Here is a 16,137-nt window from a genome sequence, read left to right on the forward strand (position 1 = left end):
AGTTAAAACGCTAGTAGCATTATAAAGTTCTGGTTTTTGAATGTGAATATCCCAAGCCAAGAGTTTGAAAAGGATAAAACAGAAAGGGAGGAGGGGAGGGGAGGGGAGGGGGTGGGGTGGGGTGATGATATATAATCCAGCTACAAAATTCTTGTCGGTTTTCGGATACATCTATCCCTGGCGATCGATAAATAGGCTTGCTCAGAAGATGGGCTACTGCTGGGCAGTTGCATGGCCATTCGAAGGTGTCCCGTAAATTGCAGCAGCATATCCACCTTGCTTCCCATAGTACGCTCCGCTCCACTGGCCATATTTACGTGCAAGAAAGATTTAGAGATTAACAGAATGGGCATCTGATGATGAGATTCATTGAAAGAAAATGTTAGGATGAAATATACCTGTTTGTTTCCCATGTTTCTGCCCCATGAAAGACGAACAGCCTGCTTTCCGATAACTGTTCCATTTAGTCTCTCGAGAGCATCCTCTGCATTGCTTCTGTTAAATGCGAAAGAAGGGATGATTGTGTTACTAGACATGTAATGGAATCTAAAACAATGATAGAACCAATTTGTGTTGTTGCAAGTGAAAATGGTGGGAGCCATTCGACAACAATGTTCTGTGTGATGATAACTAACATTCACGTATAGATCTCAACATCTTATATGAGATGCTTCTTCTCTGTATGTTCTTTCATTTGGTTTGTCAGCAAACTCAAAATTTTTTGTGTCCCACATAAGAAAAACATGGCAAATTCAACTTAATGGCCTCCCGAGATCTTCCACAACTCAAAAACAGAACTATCCACAATTTTCTTTTAAATCATAACAATAGAAAACAAGATATATCACCTATCTCGGAATTATAATTCTCACAAGTGCACCTACACATGAATAGGTAAATAACAGTATACAAAACCTTTTCCTTAGACACACCTAGATAGTGAATATATTTATAAGCATTGTAATAGCTAAAGAAGATCATAGAAATACCTGTTTGCAAATTGTACAAAGCCGCACCCCTTTCCCACGGGTATTTTTACAGAGACAACCTCCCCAAATGGAGTAAAGGATTGTCTCAGCTCTTCATCAGTAACATCTGAATCAAGTCCTCCCACAAATATCTAAAAGGACTCATGAAATCTGTGAGTTTATTAACTTCTTAATATTATAGGGAAATTCGAAACAGGGGATGGATTTACCGTTGTGTTGGATGAGTCGTTCTCAGGCTGACCTTGAGGCAGCACACCATTTGAATATCCACCTGACAACATTACGGACAAACCAAGAACTTGTAAACAAACTACGCTACAATTAGTCGGAAAAAGAGAACTAGTTAGTTACGAACCAAACGTCATGTTTTAGCATAAAAGGAGTGATATGGAACACAAGTTGAAAAATTAAAAACCAGCATAAGTGTTAAACACTATATGGCATAAAAGTGGAATAATATACTGCACCTAGTGAAGAATATTGCTGCTGTGATGAAGGTTTCTTGGGTGTTGCAGCACCAATTCGCATAGGTCTGCTGGAACAATACAGTCCATTCATCTCAGTCAATGCTCGGGTCCTCTCATTTTCATCACCAAACCTAACAAAGCCATATCCTTTCGAGCGGCCGCTATTTGCATCAACTACAACTTTGGCACCTTTAACAGATGGATACCTACTAGCGAATGTATCATGCAACATTGCATCAGTAACATCAGTGGCCAAATCTCCAACGAATATTGACAAATCAGAACCAGCATCGGGCCGCCTATCACCAGAGCTAAAGGCTGCCCAATTCAAGCGAAACGGCTGATCTGTGTTCAGCATTGTGGCACCGCTGTAGCTCTGCAGAACTTTCTCTGCAGCTACATGAGAACTGAACTCAATGAATCCATACCTCTCTGACTGACCAGTATGCTTATTGCGGATTATCTTCACTGAGACAACCTGCTTTTTTAAACAGCCTAACTCATTAAAAAGATATAAAAAGACAAATTTGGCATAGATTGGTAGCTCACAAGGCTTTCAAGAAGCATCAAAGACACGCAAAGGAATAACAATAACAATAATTATGCATACTGACAAAAGTGGAAGGCCTATAACAATACTGTTTCATCCAAATCAGGAAATATAGTTCTAACTTAACCAATTCAACCTTGCCATTTACAAAGACATTAATTATAGGTAGGAAATTGAACTTCGAAGTTAGCCTTATAAAACCTCAAAAATTGAAAGCAACAACCATTTCATTCAAAATAAAAAAATTTCATGTTCTAAAGTAGGTCCTAAACTTGCAGTCATTCTTATGGCCTCTATGCATCTCGCAATAATGTCTATTTCTTAACGACACCATATATATGTATATTTCCAACAGAATCTAGATATCAGATGTCGTTAATTTCTTCGGGAATCAACACGGAGACTCAAAAGACACCGCAAATTTTTCGAAATAATTAACATCGGCAAACCTATTTTCAAAGTTCTACGGTTATAACTGCAACGAATCACCGGCAGACAATTGAAAAGTAATCTCTAAGGCAAATCCGCAATAAGTCTATAGCGCTAACTTGGAAAGAAAAATAGAAAAAGAAAGGAGTCTCTGTTACCTCGCCAGTTTGAGAAAAACATGAATGAAGATAGCCTTCATCCATCCACGGTTGGAGATCTCCAATCCAGATCGTCTTGTTATCTTCACTAGAGCTCTGAATCTGATTGTTCTGTTTCAGCGGCGGCGGTTGCTGGTACTGCTGCTGGTGGTGAGGGTGGTAGTACGGCACGTAATGCATCATATGCTGTTGCATCGTCACGGCAGGGTACTGCACCGCCATCCATTGCTGATGGTATTGCTGCATCGCAAGCCATTGCTGGTGTTGCTGCATCTGTTGGTGCTGCTGCTGCTGTTGCTGATTCAAATCTCCGCCGTTCATCACTCCTCTCCGGCAATCACACCTCCCTGGAGGATCAATTCCGGCGCGAATCAGCCGTTTCCCAGCCGGAGAACGCAGAGAACGAACTTTCGCGAAGTCGGCTCGCGAGAGAATAACGAGATGGCAGATATTACGGATCTAGGGTGGATTCAACGTGTGGCATCGTATATGACGAAATCGAATCCGGTCCGTCATTGGCCATCAAGATTAAATCCCAGCCGTCGATTTTAGAGCACGCCAAATGAACAGGCGGTGTTAGAGTGGGCCCCATTCCGATTCAAGATCCAACGGCTGTTATGCAACGACAGATATGGCAGCCGTTCTCTGTTTACTGGTGGATCTTTACCAGATTTGGTTAGGGTAACTCAAGTCTATGGTACAACACACAACTCACAAAGTACAAAACGCAGCAGCATTAAATACAACTCTCATGGGATGATTCTATTTTTGGATAAACCTAAACCTGTTTTTTTTTGTCTTTTAACATCTTTTATACATACATATGATATCTGTCTTTCATCATTACACGTCATCAAATTTAATTCAAGAAAAAATTTAATATCAAGTTACAACATAAGTATAATTATTTTGGTAGGTTCCCAAATAATATTATTAGGGTTTGATGAAGTCGGTAAGCTTCCCTTGCCACGGATAGGCCAAACTTGGTCAAAGTCAAACAGCTGTGCTTGACAAGTGGCATGTTTTGATTGGGTGAAATTTCGGTCAACTATGATGGGTTGTGCTTGGCAGTCTCAATGATTTAATTGATTGTGGGTGTTTCATCAACTTGGTATATATCTACACATAAAAACTATTATCATGTATTTGGGATCGTCGAATGTTGGCTTAAATAATGTGGTACTTTATTTTTGTGTCCAATATTGGACTATTTATTTATTGATTTTATGAAAAAATAGCGACAAGTATCTTGATCAGTTAAAGCAAGGATACGATTTCCCTTTAATAAGTTTATGAAATTTTGATTTGAGTGTTATATTAAAATAATATATGATGAGATATTTTGTATTAAAAAAAATATTTATTTTAAGAAACGTTCCAGTTCAAACAGTAAAAATTGTAAATTTGAAGACAAAAGAAAAAAAAACCCTTGTGTTTATTAAAACTTTTTTAAAAAAAAGAAATACAAATTATAATAAATCTAATATATATAAATAAGTACACTTTTTTTTATAGAAAGATTATCAATATTGCTTCTTACCTTATATAAGAAACGGTTTACTCCAAAATAAAAAATAAAAAGCAACAAAACCCAATGTATATAGATAAGTATACTTTTTATTTTGTGAAAATATGCGTGTTCTTTTTTTTTTTTTCTCCCACAATATTTTTTCAAAAAAATTAATATATTATATACTCATTATTTTTATATTATATATACAATTCTTTATATCTCACGTAAAAAAAACTAAAAAATTAAGAAACACTTTGAAAGCTTTAATCTTCATTCCACACTCTTCTTAGTTCATACTTTGTTCCATTGAGTGGCTTCTCATCTCAACCTCTGCCCAATTGAACAATTCTATTCTCCAATTTATTTTTTTTATCTCCACGTATCTATTCTCTATTATTATTTATCTACAATTTCATGCTCTGGTCTAAACACTCACTAAAAGTTTCCAGAGACATGATAAGGATGTGTGTATGGTGTCAAGCTAAGGGATCCGACATCTTACATTACCAGCAAAGACGCACCGTGTGTTGGCTTGTAAGAAACGAGCACTTAAGCCTCCATCGATTAGATTAGTTACATCATATGAAAGCGCACGTGCGATATGCGAGTAGGGTTTGTGCACGTGCGATTTGTGAGTGCCATTTAGTAGCTTCATAATATAGTCATAAGAGTTTTTGGGTATGGAGAACATACAGTGTAGGAAAATGTCCGGAGACTTCTTTAGAGCCGAAGTACTCTCTGCTGTAGCCCTGAAAATAACACGAAAAGCCGAAACTTGAATGCAAAATGATTTGTCATAACATCATACAGCAGCAAAAGTTATTTAACAATCCATTTTAGACTTCTTAGCTCAACAGCAGCTGCAAATTCATTTTTCAAGTTTAATGAATTTTATCCACCATTTCCATAATAGTCGAAAATGTCACTGCTATGGTGAATAACAACATTACAATTTACAAAGGATCGAATCACCATTACAATATACATATATAATGTGGAGTATTCAATTCTGGTTATGGAAGAACAATGCAGTGATAAGGCCAGAGAGAAAGAATGTAACCGCTACAAACTAGGACAAAAATCAAAACCACAACTGTCAATGATCAATGCACAGAACCAAATTAACATTGCTATTAAATCATAAAAGTAACATGATTGAGCTGAAGACAACGAAGCAATAACTCTGTGAAGATACAGAAATTTTGAAAAAGTGTAATCAATGAGAGGGGATTGCTTTTGTAATGAAGCAAAAACCATACAAGCAGCTGAAAGAGTTACTATTATACAAGAAATTGAACAAAAATACAAATCCTCGAGAAGTTCTTGACAGATCATATCATAAAGAAAGCAGAAAATCTCAAAAATACTATCAAAATTAGAATTGAAGAAGAAAAACGAACCACCTAGGTTAAGAAAAGATCTTCGTGGTTCCCGTTTAGACCCAATCATTCATTTCACTGTGCAATCGTTGCGAAACGACGCCGTATCACTATCATATTGCACTATAAATTAACTGCTAATTAAGTAATTATTAATTCGAATATGTAATAAATAAAACTCGCCTCCCATTTCCTATTTAGTTTGTTCATTTTTTTATTTTTTTTAATTTCGATTTGTCCATATATTTTATTTATTTTTAAAAAATATAAAATAATTTAATCAAAATAAAAAATTAATGATTATAAATTTAAAATATGATATATTTTTCTAATCATTAATTTTTTATTTTAATTAAATATCATCTTAATATGTAATATTTTTCTAATATACTATTAATTACTTCCTCCGTCCCACGTACCGTGTCTGCTACAATGTAGACACGGTATTTTAGGAGGGATGTAATTAGTAGATAATTATCTTATAATATAAATAATTATAAATTAAGATTAAGATAACTAATTAGTTTAATTAAAATTAAAAAAAAAATAAATTAAAAAGTTTAAAATAAGATCAAAGTGTGTAATCATTTTTCAAAAAAAAAATTAATATGATATGTGAGACGGACAGAAACGGCAACGTAGACATGATATGTGGAACGGAGAGAGTACTAATTATATAGTATTTAAAATTTTGTGACAATTACATTGGACAAATTAATTAGGAAAAAAGGAATATAAACATTTGTTTGAATTAATATCTGAATTTAGAAATTAAATATTGAGTAATTAAAAAAAATTAAATTATTATAGGGTGTGACATGACGTGTTATTTTTAATATAAAATTAATTTTTAATATAATATAAAAAATTATAAATAAAACTTTAGTTTGATAGTTTATAAAAAATAATTAATAAAAAAAATCGAGACAAAATCATTTGACCAAATACACCCTTACTAAATCATCACCTACTCTAAAATTTATAGGATAGTTGATTAATCAGGGTGTGCTTCTTCCGGATTTGGATTTTGAGTTAAGATTTGAATAGTAAAAATTTTGAATTTGAATAATTATATAATGTGATATAAATAGGGATTGATGTAATGTTTTGAATGTAAAATTAATTTTTTAGTATAATATAAAAAATAAAAAATAAGTATTTGATTCAATATTTTTAAGAAAAAAATTGAATAAATAGTATAAATTCAATCCAATTCCCAAAACAAACGCACCCTTACGTGTTTATAATAAGGAAGGGCCTCACCATTAATGAGCTCATGACACAATTATTGCCGTTGAATTCTTCGATTTCCCCAATGGGCCAACTGATCTTAATGGTTGACCCGGCCCAAACCAATCCGGGTCGGGTTTAGTGTGTCGGTTACTGCCCCTCAGCATTCTCAGTCCATAAATATTCAGTCGGTCTACTCGAGGTTTTCCAACAATGGCGTCGGAGATTAAAATCGACTTAACGTATTTACGAATTTACAACGACGGTAGGATCGAAAGGCTTCCGACTCCGCCGGCGGTCCCGCCGTCCGACGATCCGAACGCCGCCGTCCGGACGAAGGACGTGGTAATCGATTCGGAGAGCGGCGTTTCAGCTCGCATTTACGCGCCTCGCCGCCACGATCCGCCGCGGAAGCTTCCGGTAATGGTGTACATCCACGGCGGAGCTTTCTGCGTCGGATCAGCCTTCGTTTCTTTTTCCCACAATTTCGTCTCCGCCGTCGTCGAGAAAGCCGGCGTAATCGCCGTCTCGGCTGAGTACCGGCTGGCTCCGGAAAACCCTATCCCGATCCCCTACGACGACTCCTGGACCGTTTTCCGGTGGACCGCGGCTCACGCCGGCGGCGACGGCTCCGAGCCGTGGCTGAACGAGCTCGCCGACTTCCGGCGGGTTTATATAGGCGGGGAGAGCGCCGGCGCGAACATAGCGACCGACGTCGCGCTCCGCGCCGGCGTGGAGGAGCTCGCCGGAGTAGAAGTCGCCGGTCTGTTTCTGCTGCATCCGTACTTCGGATTAAAAGGAGAGGATATATTATACAAGTACCTTTGCCCGGGGAGCAGCGGCGGGGACGACGATCCGCGGGTGAATCCGGCGGTGGATCCGCGGATCGGGCGGATGGCGGGGCGGCGCGTGATGTTTGCGGTGGCGGAGAATGACTCTCGGAAGGAGAGGGCGGTGGCGTACTGCGCCGCGTTGCAGAAGAGCGCGTGGGGCGGCGAAGTGGAGATGATGGAGACGGAGCGTGAGGGGCACGTGTTTTATCTCTTTGATTTAACTGCTGAGAAATCTGTGGCTGTCATAGACCGTTTGGTGGAGTTTCTGAAATAAGAAGTTCAAATATTGCAATATTAAATTAAAAATAATCATATTTTATTTTGGGAAGATTCGATTGTATTATTGTTATTTCTTTGCTTTTTATAAAGTTTATATGTATATATAAAATAGTTCTTTCCAACGTTTTAGGTTAAAATGATCCATTCGTGTTTTTTTGTTTATTATGGTATAATGGAGTGGTTAAATTTAACTAATACTATTTAAGTTTTCAGTAATATTAAATTAAATATTTTTTTTTATTTTTAAAATTTAATACTTCAATTTTATTTTTTTTTAATTTAGAATGGAATCCAAAAAATGAGTAGGAGCCATGTGCGTTTTTTTTTTTTATTGAGTTTAAAAAATATTAGCTTGAATTTATTATTAAAATAATATTTCGTAAATATACACATAGTACAATTTAAAATTTTAGTGCAAAAAGAAACACAACTTAAATTATTTAAGCAACCATATTCCAAAAATAAATGAATATAGTAATAATTAATAATAAAATTATTATGGTGGAAGTGTGGGCCGTTGTCACTGACATTGATGAAATTATTTTGGCAATCATTTGTAAGTAAACTCTTTCTTCCTTTTTTGCTTGAGAATATATGCAACTTTATATTTTCTATCGATAATTTTACAATATAATATAAATAAATAAATAAGGTACATATAAGCATTACTTCCCACAAAAAAGAAGACTAAAGTATATCATATTTGAAGTGAGACCTATTGCAAATAGACCTTCAAATTTATTTTTATTTTTATTTTTTATTTTCATCCAAATTTATTCCTTTTTTTTTTTTTTTTTAAGTAAAACTATATCACTTTCCTTTATAAAAATTTTTATTCTTACATATTTTTTTAAAAATCCGTATCCAATCAAATAAACGATTGGATGACAGAGGGGAGTAATAGATACATGACATACTACATACATGTATTATTGTTATAATTTTTTTGAAAGTAAATGCTTTTTATAAATTAATGTTAATATTTGATTATTAATTATAAGTATGTGAAGCTAGTCCAATCCAACCATTGACTTTATTGGACCTCAGAAAACCATTGGCCCATTTACTAGCGTATCATATCCATTACCTATCCTAATTGTTTGATTATGATTTCAATTTTTTGAGTCCATTTTTTTTTTTTTTTCAAAAAAAGAATTTACACCAAACGGTTAAAAGAAACTATTAAATAAACTAGAATTTTTTCGATAAATTCTTTTTCAAATACCCTCTTAATACTTTTATTTATTTTAAATTATATTCAATAAAAATATATGTACTCGTATCAATTCAATAAATTTTTTTTATCATTTTAATCTATCAACTCAAAAGTACCCTCTTTAAAAGTAATATAAATACAAATGTCAAAATACCTCTAATTTTGGTCAAAAGAAAAAATATTATATTTACAAAAACAAAAATATTAAAATCATCTTATATTTTTACTGACTAATAAAATATTATTATTTTTAATCTATTATAAAAACATACAAAAGAAAAATACATTCTATTGGGGCGAAGAGAGTATTATTTTTTTTTTACAAAATATTATATCAAAACTATTTAAACTAAAGTTTAATTCAAAACTTCAAGTTAAAACACAAACCAAACAAACCCTAATTTATTAAGATTTACCATAAAATATTTATCTAAGGCATAATGAATTTGTTCTTTTTTGTGCATTGTTTGTTAATATTTTATAATTTTTTGTATTGTATTATTTTAAACACCTTATGCAATCAAATAAATGAATTTTAATCATATAATTTTTTTTGTTTTATTTAAATTTATTTATCAAAATTCACTTTCAAATTTAAATTCATCTAATCAAACATAGTCATAAGGTTAATTCTTTTATTATTTCAAATCAAAATAAATACTATTCACCCGCCACAACTTTTAATAAAAATATACTCTTTCAATCCCACATAATTTGCTCTTATTTTTTTTAGGTTGTGTTTTTTTTTTTTTTTTTTCTATACATATCTTGTATTTTTTTTTACTTATATAAAATGTTACATGAATCATTTTGTCATTTTTATTTGTCTAATTCAAATATATAGGTTGTTTTAACAAAATTAATTTTTACTTTAATAAAAAATATTTCTTACATTTTAAGTAATATTGCAAACAATATTATTAAAAGTAAATGGATTTAAGGACAAAATTATCTTCTTCTTCTTTTCTTCTTTCTATTATACTATTATATATTTCCTCCGTCACATAACAAAATATTCATTTTTTTTTTTAGTAATTGTACTATCTACCTAATATTACAAATAATCTTACAACTTACAATATATTACGTAAATGTCATTACCTTTATATTACACAATATTATTTTAGTCATTTTTATTTTATTTCTACTGCATCTCAATATAATACTAGTATTTCTAAAACCCCGTAAAAATAACAAATGGATGCTTAGTTACAAGACGGATGGAGTATAATAAAATACATATACTAAAATGTACATGTACAAAAGAAAATGAATTCATATATATATATATATATATATATATAGATACACTCTTGCATGCACCAAAAGAGTACACACTTAATGCTTACCACTACTACAGAACGTGATTAAAGAAAAGATCTTATTAGTTGGCACTTGGCCGGCCACCTTCTCAGCACCAAAATGACCATCAACATATATATCTATACAATTATTAAAATAAAAATAAAAATAAAAATAAAACTAAAAAAAGTAACATTTAACTAACATTCATTCATTCTTTCTTTCTTTATTTCCTAAGATGACATCGATCTACTTTACGTTCTTTATTTATAATAATTAATATATCTATTTAATTTATGGGCATCAGATCCAAAGCACATGAAGATGGAATGGAACTCAATAAAGTAACTAAATTCAATTTGATCTTGATCTTGATCCATTCATCGTTACGGCACGTGCACATGCACGTGACATCTCCCACTTCGTTGTCCCCTTTTATTCATTTCAATCATTATTATATAATCTTGCAACTCCAACTCCAACTCCAACTCCATATATATTTATTATGTACTATTATTATCTTTTACAATTAGTGCTTATATGAAATTTATTTGATCTGATCAATGAATTGGGATTAGAGACGGATCTTGAGTTCTTCTATTCACCGATCCCTAGCTAATACGAGAATATATGTACGATCAATTTTGTGATCCATTAAATAATTGCTAAAAATATTCAACTGCATACATTGAATTTTGTGATCAATTTTGATTTTCAACTCGAAATTACAAATCTAAATACAACACCAATTTGATATTGTAGGTGAATAAGTTAATTCACTTTATGATATTGGGATTAGGATTACTCACTAACTATATATATATATATATATGTCTTTTTGGTAAGAGAAGATGAGCTATCTCCCGCAGGTAGAGGAGAATAGCTCTTTCGTCCCTTTTTTTTTATTTTTTATTTTTATTTTCCTTTTATCTATATTGTATAGGATGCATGTAGACCATACAATATTATCTCAATTTTATATAGATATATATATATATATATTTGTAGAATTCATGTGATATAGGCCAAGAATTATTCTGAAAACTGAGCCCACTGGTGTGATGTAAGGTGGTTTTCATATGAACATAATATATGTATCCCAATCCCAGTGGTTCATTTTCTTTGCATATATCTATCTGTCGTTTCAACAATCATCAGAACACAGAGAGATTCTGACATTATTTCCTTTCCTTTGCAGCTTTTCTTTATTGCTTATATATATATATATATATTTCTCGGAAAATTAAAATAAAAATAAAAATCCGAATATTCTCCTATACTCTCAGCACATGCTTCTTAAAAAAAACAATTGAAAAAGGATATAAAGTAGTAATTAATTGCCACAAATTTGATCTAAGTTATGTGACCCTCATCAAGATGAATAAATAAATTGGGAAGAAGCTTTGACCTCTGTTATATATATATATATACATATATATATATAGACATGTCGTCCCTATCACCTAATCAAGGCTCCAATAGCAATTAATCCTAAGATTAACATTAATTAAAAAAATCAAAACCTGCCAGATCTATCTCAAATTATACATACATATGCAATGCTAATCTCATCTTCTAATCTGTCATTAGTACCAATATTCCCAAACGAAAAGGACAAAGTTATTGATCAAAGTTAAAAAAAATATATATATATATATATATAAATGTATGTATGTATGTCCACACTCCATGCAAGAACAAGGAGTGGTGGCACAAATGAATTCCCTTCACAATGGGAATTCTTCAAAAGAACAAAGTGGAAACAAACTACTGACAGCAATGCATATATGAAGAAAACAAAAAGGCCCTTCTCAATTAATTGGAAGAGATGCGCAAAAACATGTTACTGAGAAAGCAGTTAAAACCTACCTCAGATCAATTTGCTAGCTAGCTAGCTACCCTTCCTCAGTCGGTTCTGACAATGATATCCACTTGTCTATCATCAATTAGCATGATTAAGAAATGGAGTAATTCACTTGGAGAAAACTAACTAATTATAATTACCTCCTGTCCTGCTGCTGCTGCTGCTGCTTTACAGAAAATTGGGAAATTATGCTATACAGATCGTAGAGAGAGAGAGAGAGAGAGAGGCAGATTTAGTGTAGGGATAAAAAGTTGAATTGGATTAATGTCGTCCTCCTTTTGAACAGTAGAGCTTCACCTAGAAAATGGAGGAGGAGAAAGTAACAGGAGGAGGAATCAGAAGGTGCCTGGTATGGTTTCTTCTTAATGCAAACGAACCCACTGATACTTCCCCTCCAACGGAACGTCCTTCACTATATCGTAGTTGTACCTGAAAACAATATCAGATCGTTATCAGTTTCCTTTTTCGGTTACGGGAATAATCAATGGTGTGCTGCGGTAAAATGAGCGTTGTGTGCTTTTTTATGGAGTTGTTGGCGGACGTCTTATTGTGCGCACCATGTAAGGGATGTGTGAGAAAAGATTAAATTGAAAATATACTAGTATAATTAATGGTACGCACTTTTCAGCGAATCGCTTCTGCTCGTACTTTTCCGCCGTCGTGAAGAATTCTTCCAGTTCCGCCTCCGATGGCATCTTTTCCGCCGATGATGATGAAGACTTCCGGCGACTCATCGACGGAGGCACGGGTGACTTCTTTGTCGGCGTGGACGCTACTGAGTTCATCAAAACTTCCTCCGAATCTCCACAAAGCTCGCTGGTCGGAGTTGTCTCTCGACTGAAAAATCGAAAACGAAGTTTAAAACCTAAGATGAGCAATGAATGGATACAAGGTTAAAAAATATATATATATTACGGACATAAGAAATCAGTCGAAACTTTAAAGACTCAGGAATGAACCGAAATGGAGAGATGCAAAGAGAATTTCACTTCACTTTATATTGAACAGATGAAATTAAGCACGAAAAAAAATTCAAAATAATTCATCTGAACGTATACTGTTTGCACACCTGAAACCCCCGGCCATCGACGTAGAATTTTCTCTTTCATAACCATCCAGCTTCAACTCCAGATTCTGAAAATGTCACAAAAGCAAATCAATCCAGTTTTTCTTTAAAATAAATAAAATATAACACAATTAAAGCTCGGGAAAAAAAGAAAAAAGAATTCAAAATCAATTCTCCTACGAGATGAGTCGTCCCTCCCAAACAGAATTTGAATTTCGAATTTTACCTCCAGATCTGTACTTGCTCTCAAACTCTTCACAACGTCCTTTGATTCACCATCCTTGGAGCAACCAGAGGTCCAGGACGCCGCCGGCGACGCTACGAAATTCTCCACCACCACTTCCTGGCGCTCATTTTCAACTTCAGAACAAAACCTCCTCCTCTTCCAACAAAGCACCTGCTCGTCTTCTTCCATTTCTCTACTCTTCATTGACGCCACACTCTCACAGCTGTACTCCTTCCGCATCTCTCTTCCTCTCTCCTCTCTCTCTCTCTCTCTAACTACAAACACAAACTTCCATATCCAGATACAATTCAAACACAAAAAATCTGCGTGGAATTGCGGTTGCAAGATGCATATATGTATATATATATATATATAGCGATCAAAAGATCAGCGCCTGCAAAAGTACAAAGGTGAATTTCTTTCCGCAGGCAGCAGTAGTGATTAGTGAAAGAACGCACTTCACCATCACTGCTGCTATCTATATATAAAAAAAACATCGCATCATAGCGGAGGCGGTAGGGGCAGAAATGGAAATTCACCAGAAGATGCTGATTTGATCCGACGGTGGAACGCCACCGAGGCGGTTATCGTAACATGTGGTCCTGACTCCGTTAACGGTGACAGGCACATGGTCATGCCATGCCGTTAAGAGAACCATGATTGCAGATTGGCCATCCAATCCTATTCCGACACGTGGACGCCTCGGACCACCGGCTATTCCCGGTCAGCACGGCTAAACTCAAATACGTTTCAATGTTTGTCATCAATTAACAATTTTTGTTTTTTTTTTTTTTTTAAAAAAAAAAGAAAATACAATTGCTAAGTAACTATAAATTTACTTTAATTCAATTTATTGTGATGGGTGAAATTTCTAATTAATTGATTGGTCAGTCACATTATTTTGATTTAATTCACCATTTTTTTCTGAAACACAAAATTCTTATCCCCAAAAGCCTTTCAGTTTAATTGATCAATATTGGTTCATATGCAAAATTGAATATTACTTAACTATGTAACACAACAAGTATCAATATATTTAGCATTCAATATATTGAAACTATATATTTTGTTCATTGTTATTAATTTCAGTATGTGTTGAATATTTTAAATCTCAACAAACACCTGATTTAAAGAATTATTGTTATTACATTACAATTGTAGTATCCATTCAGTTTGGTGAACTAACAAATTAAATTTCAAACAATTTGAGTGATTAAATGCCAAAATTCCTCATCCATTTAATTCAATTGATTAAAGTATTATGTTCAACCATTAAAAAAGAAAAATTAACTTCAGCTGTTTTGAAATAGGCATAATTGCTTTGAATATCATCAATAAATTACCAAATAATTACATATAATGCATACATACATTAATAAGCAAAATATTTGAAGGATCTTGTTTCAAATCAATGTTGTTCCATAACAATCCAACTTCCATTGATTTCTTCCAACCAAAAAAGCTTGCAAAATTAAAATTAAAATAAATAAAATAGTTGTGAATTAATAAAAATGTAACAACCCCTGTGAGAAATTAGGAATAGCATATATTGCAAATGCAGCGGAGATTGATGAAGAAGAAGATATTATAATAATAATAATAATGTGCAATAACTGCAGCATATCCACCATCATTACAGAGGTAGATGAATTTTCAAACTGAAATGCTGAAAATATAAAATAGCAATAATTAAAATAATTATATATTTGAATTTATTTTATTTTAATATTGGCATATGTTTCGAATGGGTTCTGGTAAATTAATTAATTTGTGGTGGACCACATAAATATGTGTATTTATGTGAATTGAATAGTTTTGTTGCTGTCATTAAGCAGCCTCACCAAGATTAAATGTTGAGAATGTAAAGCTGTGGGTGAATCTTGCAATAATCAGATTTTTTTACAGATATGGTATTGAATATTGTTAGGAATGTGGTGTAGATGTGGAATTCAATTGCACTTTTAATGACAATTGTACTGCGTATGTATGTATCTAATAACTCTCTACAAACACACCTACTACATACATTCAATGAAAAAATAAATAAATATGATATTTTCACAAGTAAAGAAACCCTAAACTCTTAGCCTAGATAGATATCAAACAAGTTATCACTTTTTATTTGGTTCAAGATTGAAGGTGAGTTTGGCAATGCTAAAAACACAAGCCATAATTTAATCATCATGTTCAGAGGGAAGGCTAAAAGATGTCCATTTGACTTATATTTGGGTTCAAAGTGAATGCAATCAATGGAATGATCAAGAAAATTACCTAAACAGGGATTTCAGAATATACAATAGATCCTTGCAGAGGATTGACAGAAGCAGAAGCAGTACCAACAAAAAATTGACACAAAGGAAGCTCATAGATTGTAATCACAAGGTCCAAAAGAAATAAATAATGAGTAAATGAAAAGAAGAGAGCAGAGGTAGAACAGGGAAGAGGGTCCAGAAAAGAGCAAAAAGACAGAGCAGTACTTGTTAAACAAGATGAAAGGAGGTCAAGCAGAGAGACAAAAATACACACATTCCACAAAAATACAAATCATCATCAACTATGGATATGGATAAAAACCTAACTCAACTCAACTCAACTCAACCCAACCCAACCCAACCCTGTGCCTGTGGTGCCACACT

General features: G+C 33.5%; 3 protein-coding genes across 8 annotated transcripts; 1 reads left to right on the forward strand and 2 right to left on the reverse strand.

The window, feature by feature from the left end:
- Positions 1 to 60: 60 nt before the first annotated feature.
- Positions 61 to 3,066, reverse strand: LOC127262118 (polyadenylate-binding protein RBP47-like). The gene is made up of 6 exons (XM_051290647.1): positions 2,594 to 3,066; positions 1,457 to 1,934; positions 1,199 to 1,260; positions 990 to 1,120; positions 399 to 495; positions 61 to 303 (listed from the first exon to the last, which is right to left on the reverse strand). Exons 1-6 carry the CDS (start codon positions 2,912 to 2,914, stop codon positions 214 to 216), a joined length of 1,179 nt encoding a protein of 392 aa, XP_051146604.1. The 5' UTR covers positions 2,915 to 3,066; the 3' UTR covers positions 61 to 213.
- Positions 3,067 to 6,830: 3,764 nt separating this feature from the next.
- LOC127262119 (probable carboxylesterase 12) lies at positions 6,831 to 7,987 on the forward strand. The gene has a single exon (XM_051290648.1). The coding sequence runs from the start codon at positions 6,929 to 6,931 to the stop codon at positions 7,820 to 7,822; it is 894 nt and encodes a 297-aa protein (XP_051146605.1). The 5' UTR covers positions 6,831 to 6,928; the 3' UTR covers positions 7,823 to 7,987.
- Positions 7,988 to 12,133: 4,146 nt separating this feature from the next.
- On the reverse strand, positions 12,134 to 13,954 carry LOC127262531 (cyclin-dependent kinase inhibitor 7). Of its 6 annotated transcripts, none has more exons than XR_007841149.1 (6): positions 13,502 to 13,954; positions 13,279 to 13,343; positions 12,831 to 13,046; positions 12,507 to 12,638; positions 12,350 to 12,400; positions 12,134 to 12,260 (listed from the first exon to the last, which is right to left on the reverse strand). XR_007841149.1 is itself a non-coding variant. In XM_051291249.1 (4 exons), the coding sequence occupies exons 1-4, from the start codon at positions 13,739 to 13,741 to the stop codon at positions 12,572 to 12,574; spliced, it is 588 nt and encodes a 195-aa protein (XP_051147206.1). In that variant the 5' UTR covers positions 13,742 to 13,954; the 3' UTR covers positions 12,134 to 12,571. The 6 variants fall into 6 exon arrangements, 1 of the variants encoding a protein (XP_051147206.1); XR_007841148.1 differs by having other exon boundaries at positions 12,134 to 12,281; XR_007841147.1 differs by having other exon boundaries at positions 12,134 to 12,400.
- Between the last annotated feature and the right edge of the window lie 2,183 nt (positions 13,955 to 16,137).

This window comes from Andrographis paniculata, unplaced genomic scaffold (assembly GCF_009805555.1).
Source record: "Andrographis paniculata isolate CXL003 unplaced genomic scaffold, ASM980555v1 Contig65END, whole genome shotgun sequence".
Classification (NCBI taxonomy): Eukaryota; Viridiplantae; Streptophyta; class Magnoliopsida; order Lamiales; family Acanthaceae; genus Andrographis; species Andrographis paniculata.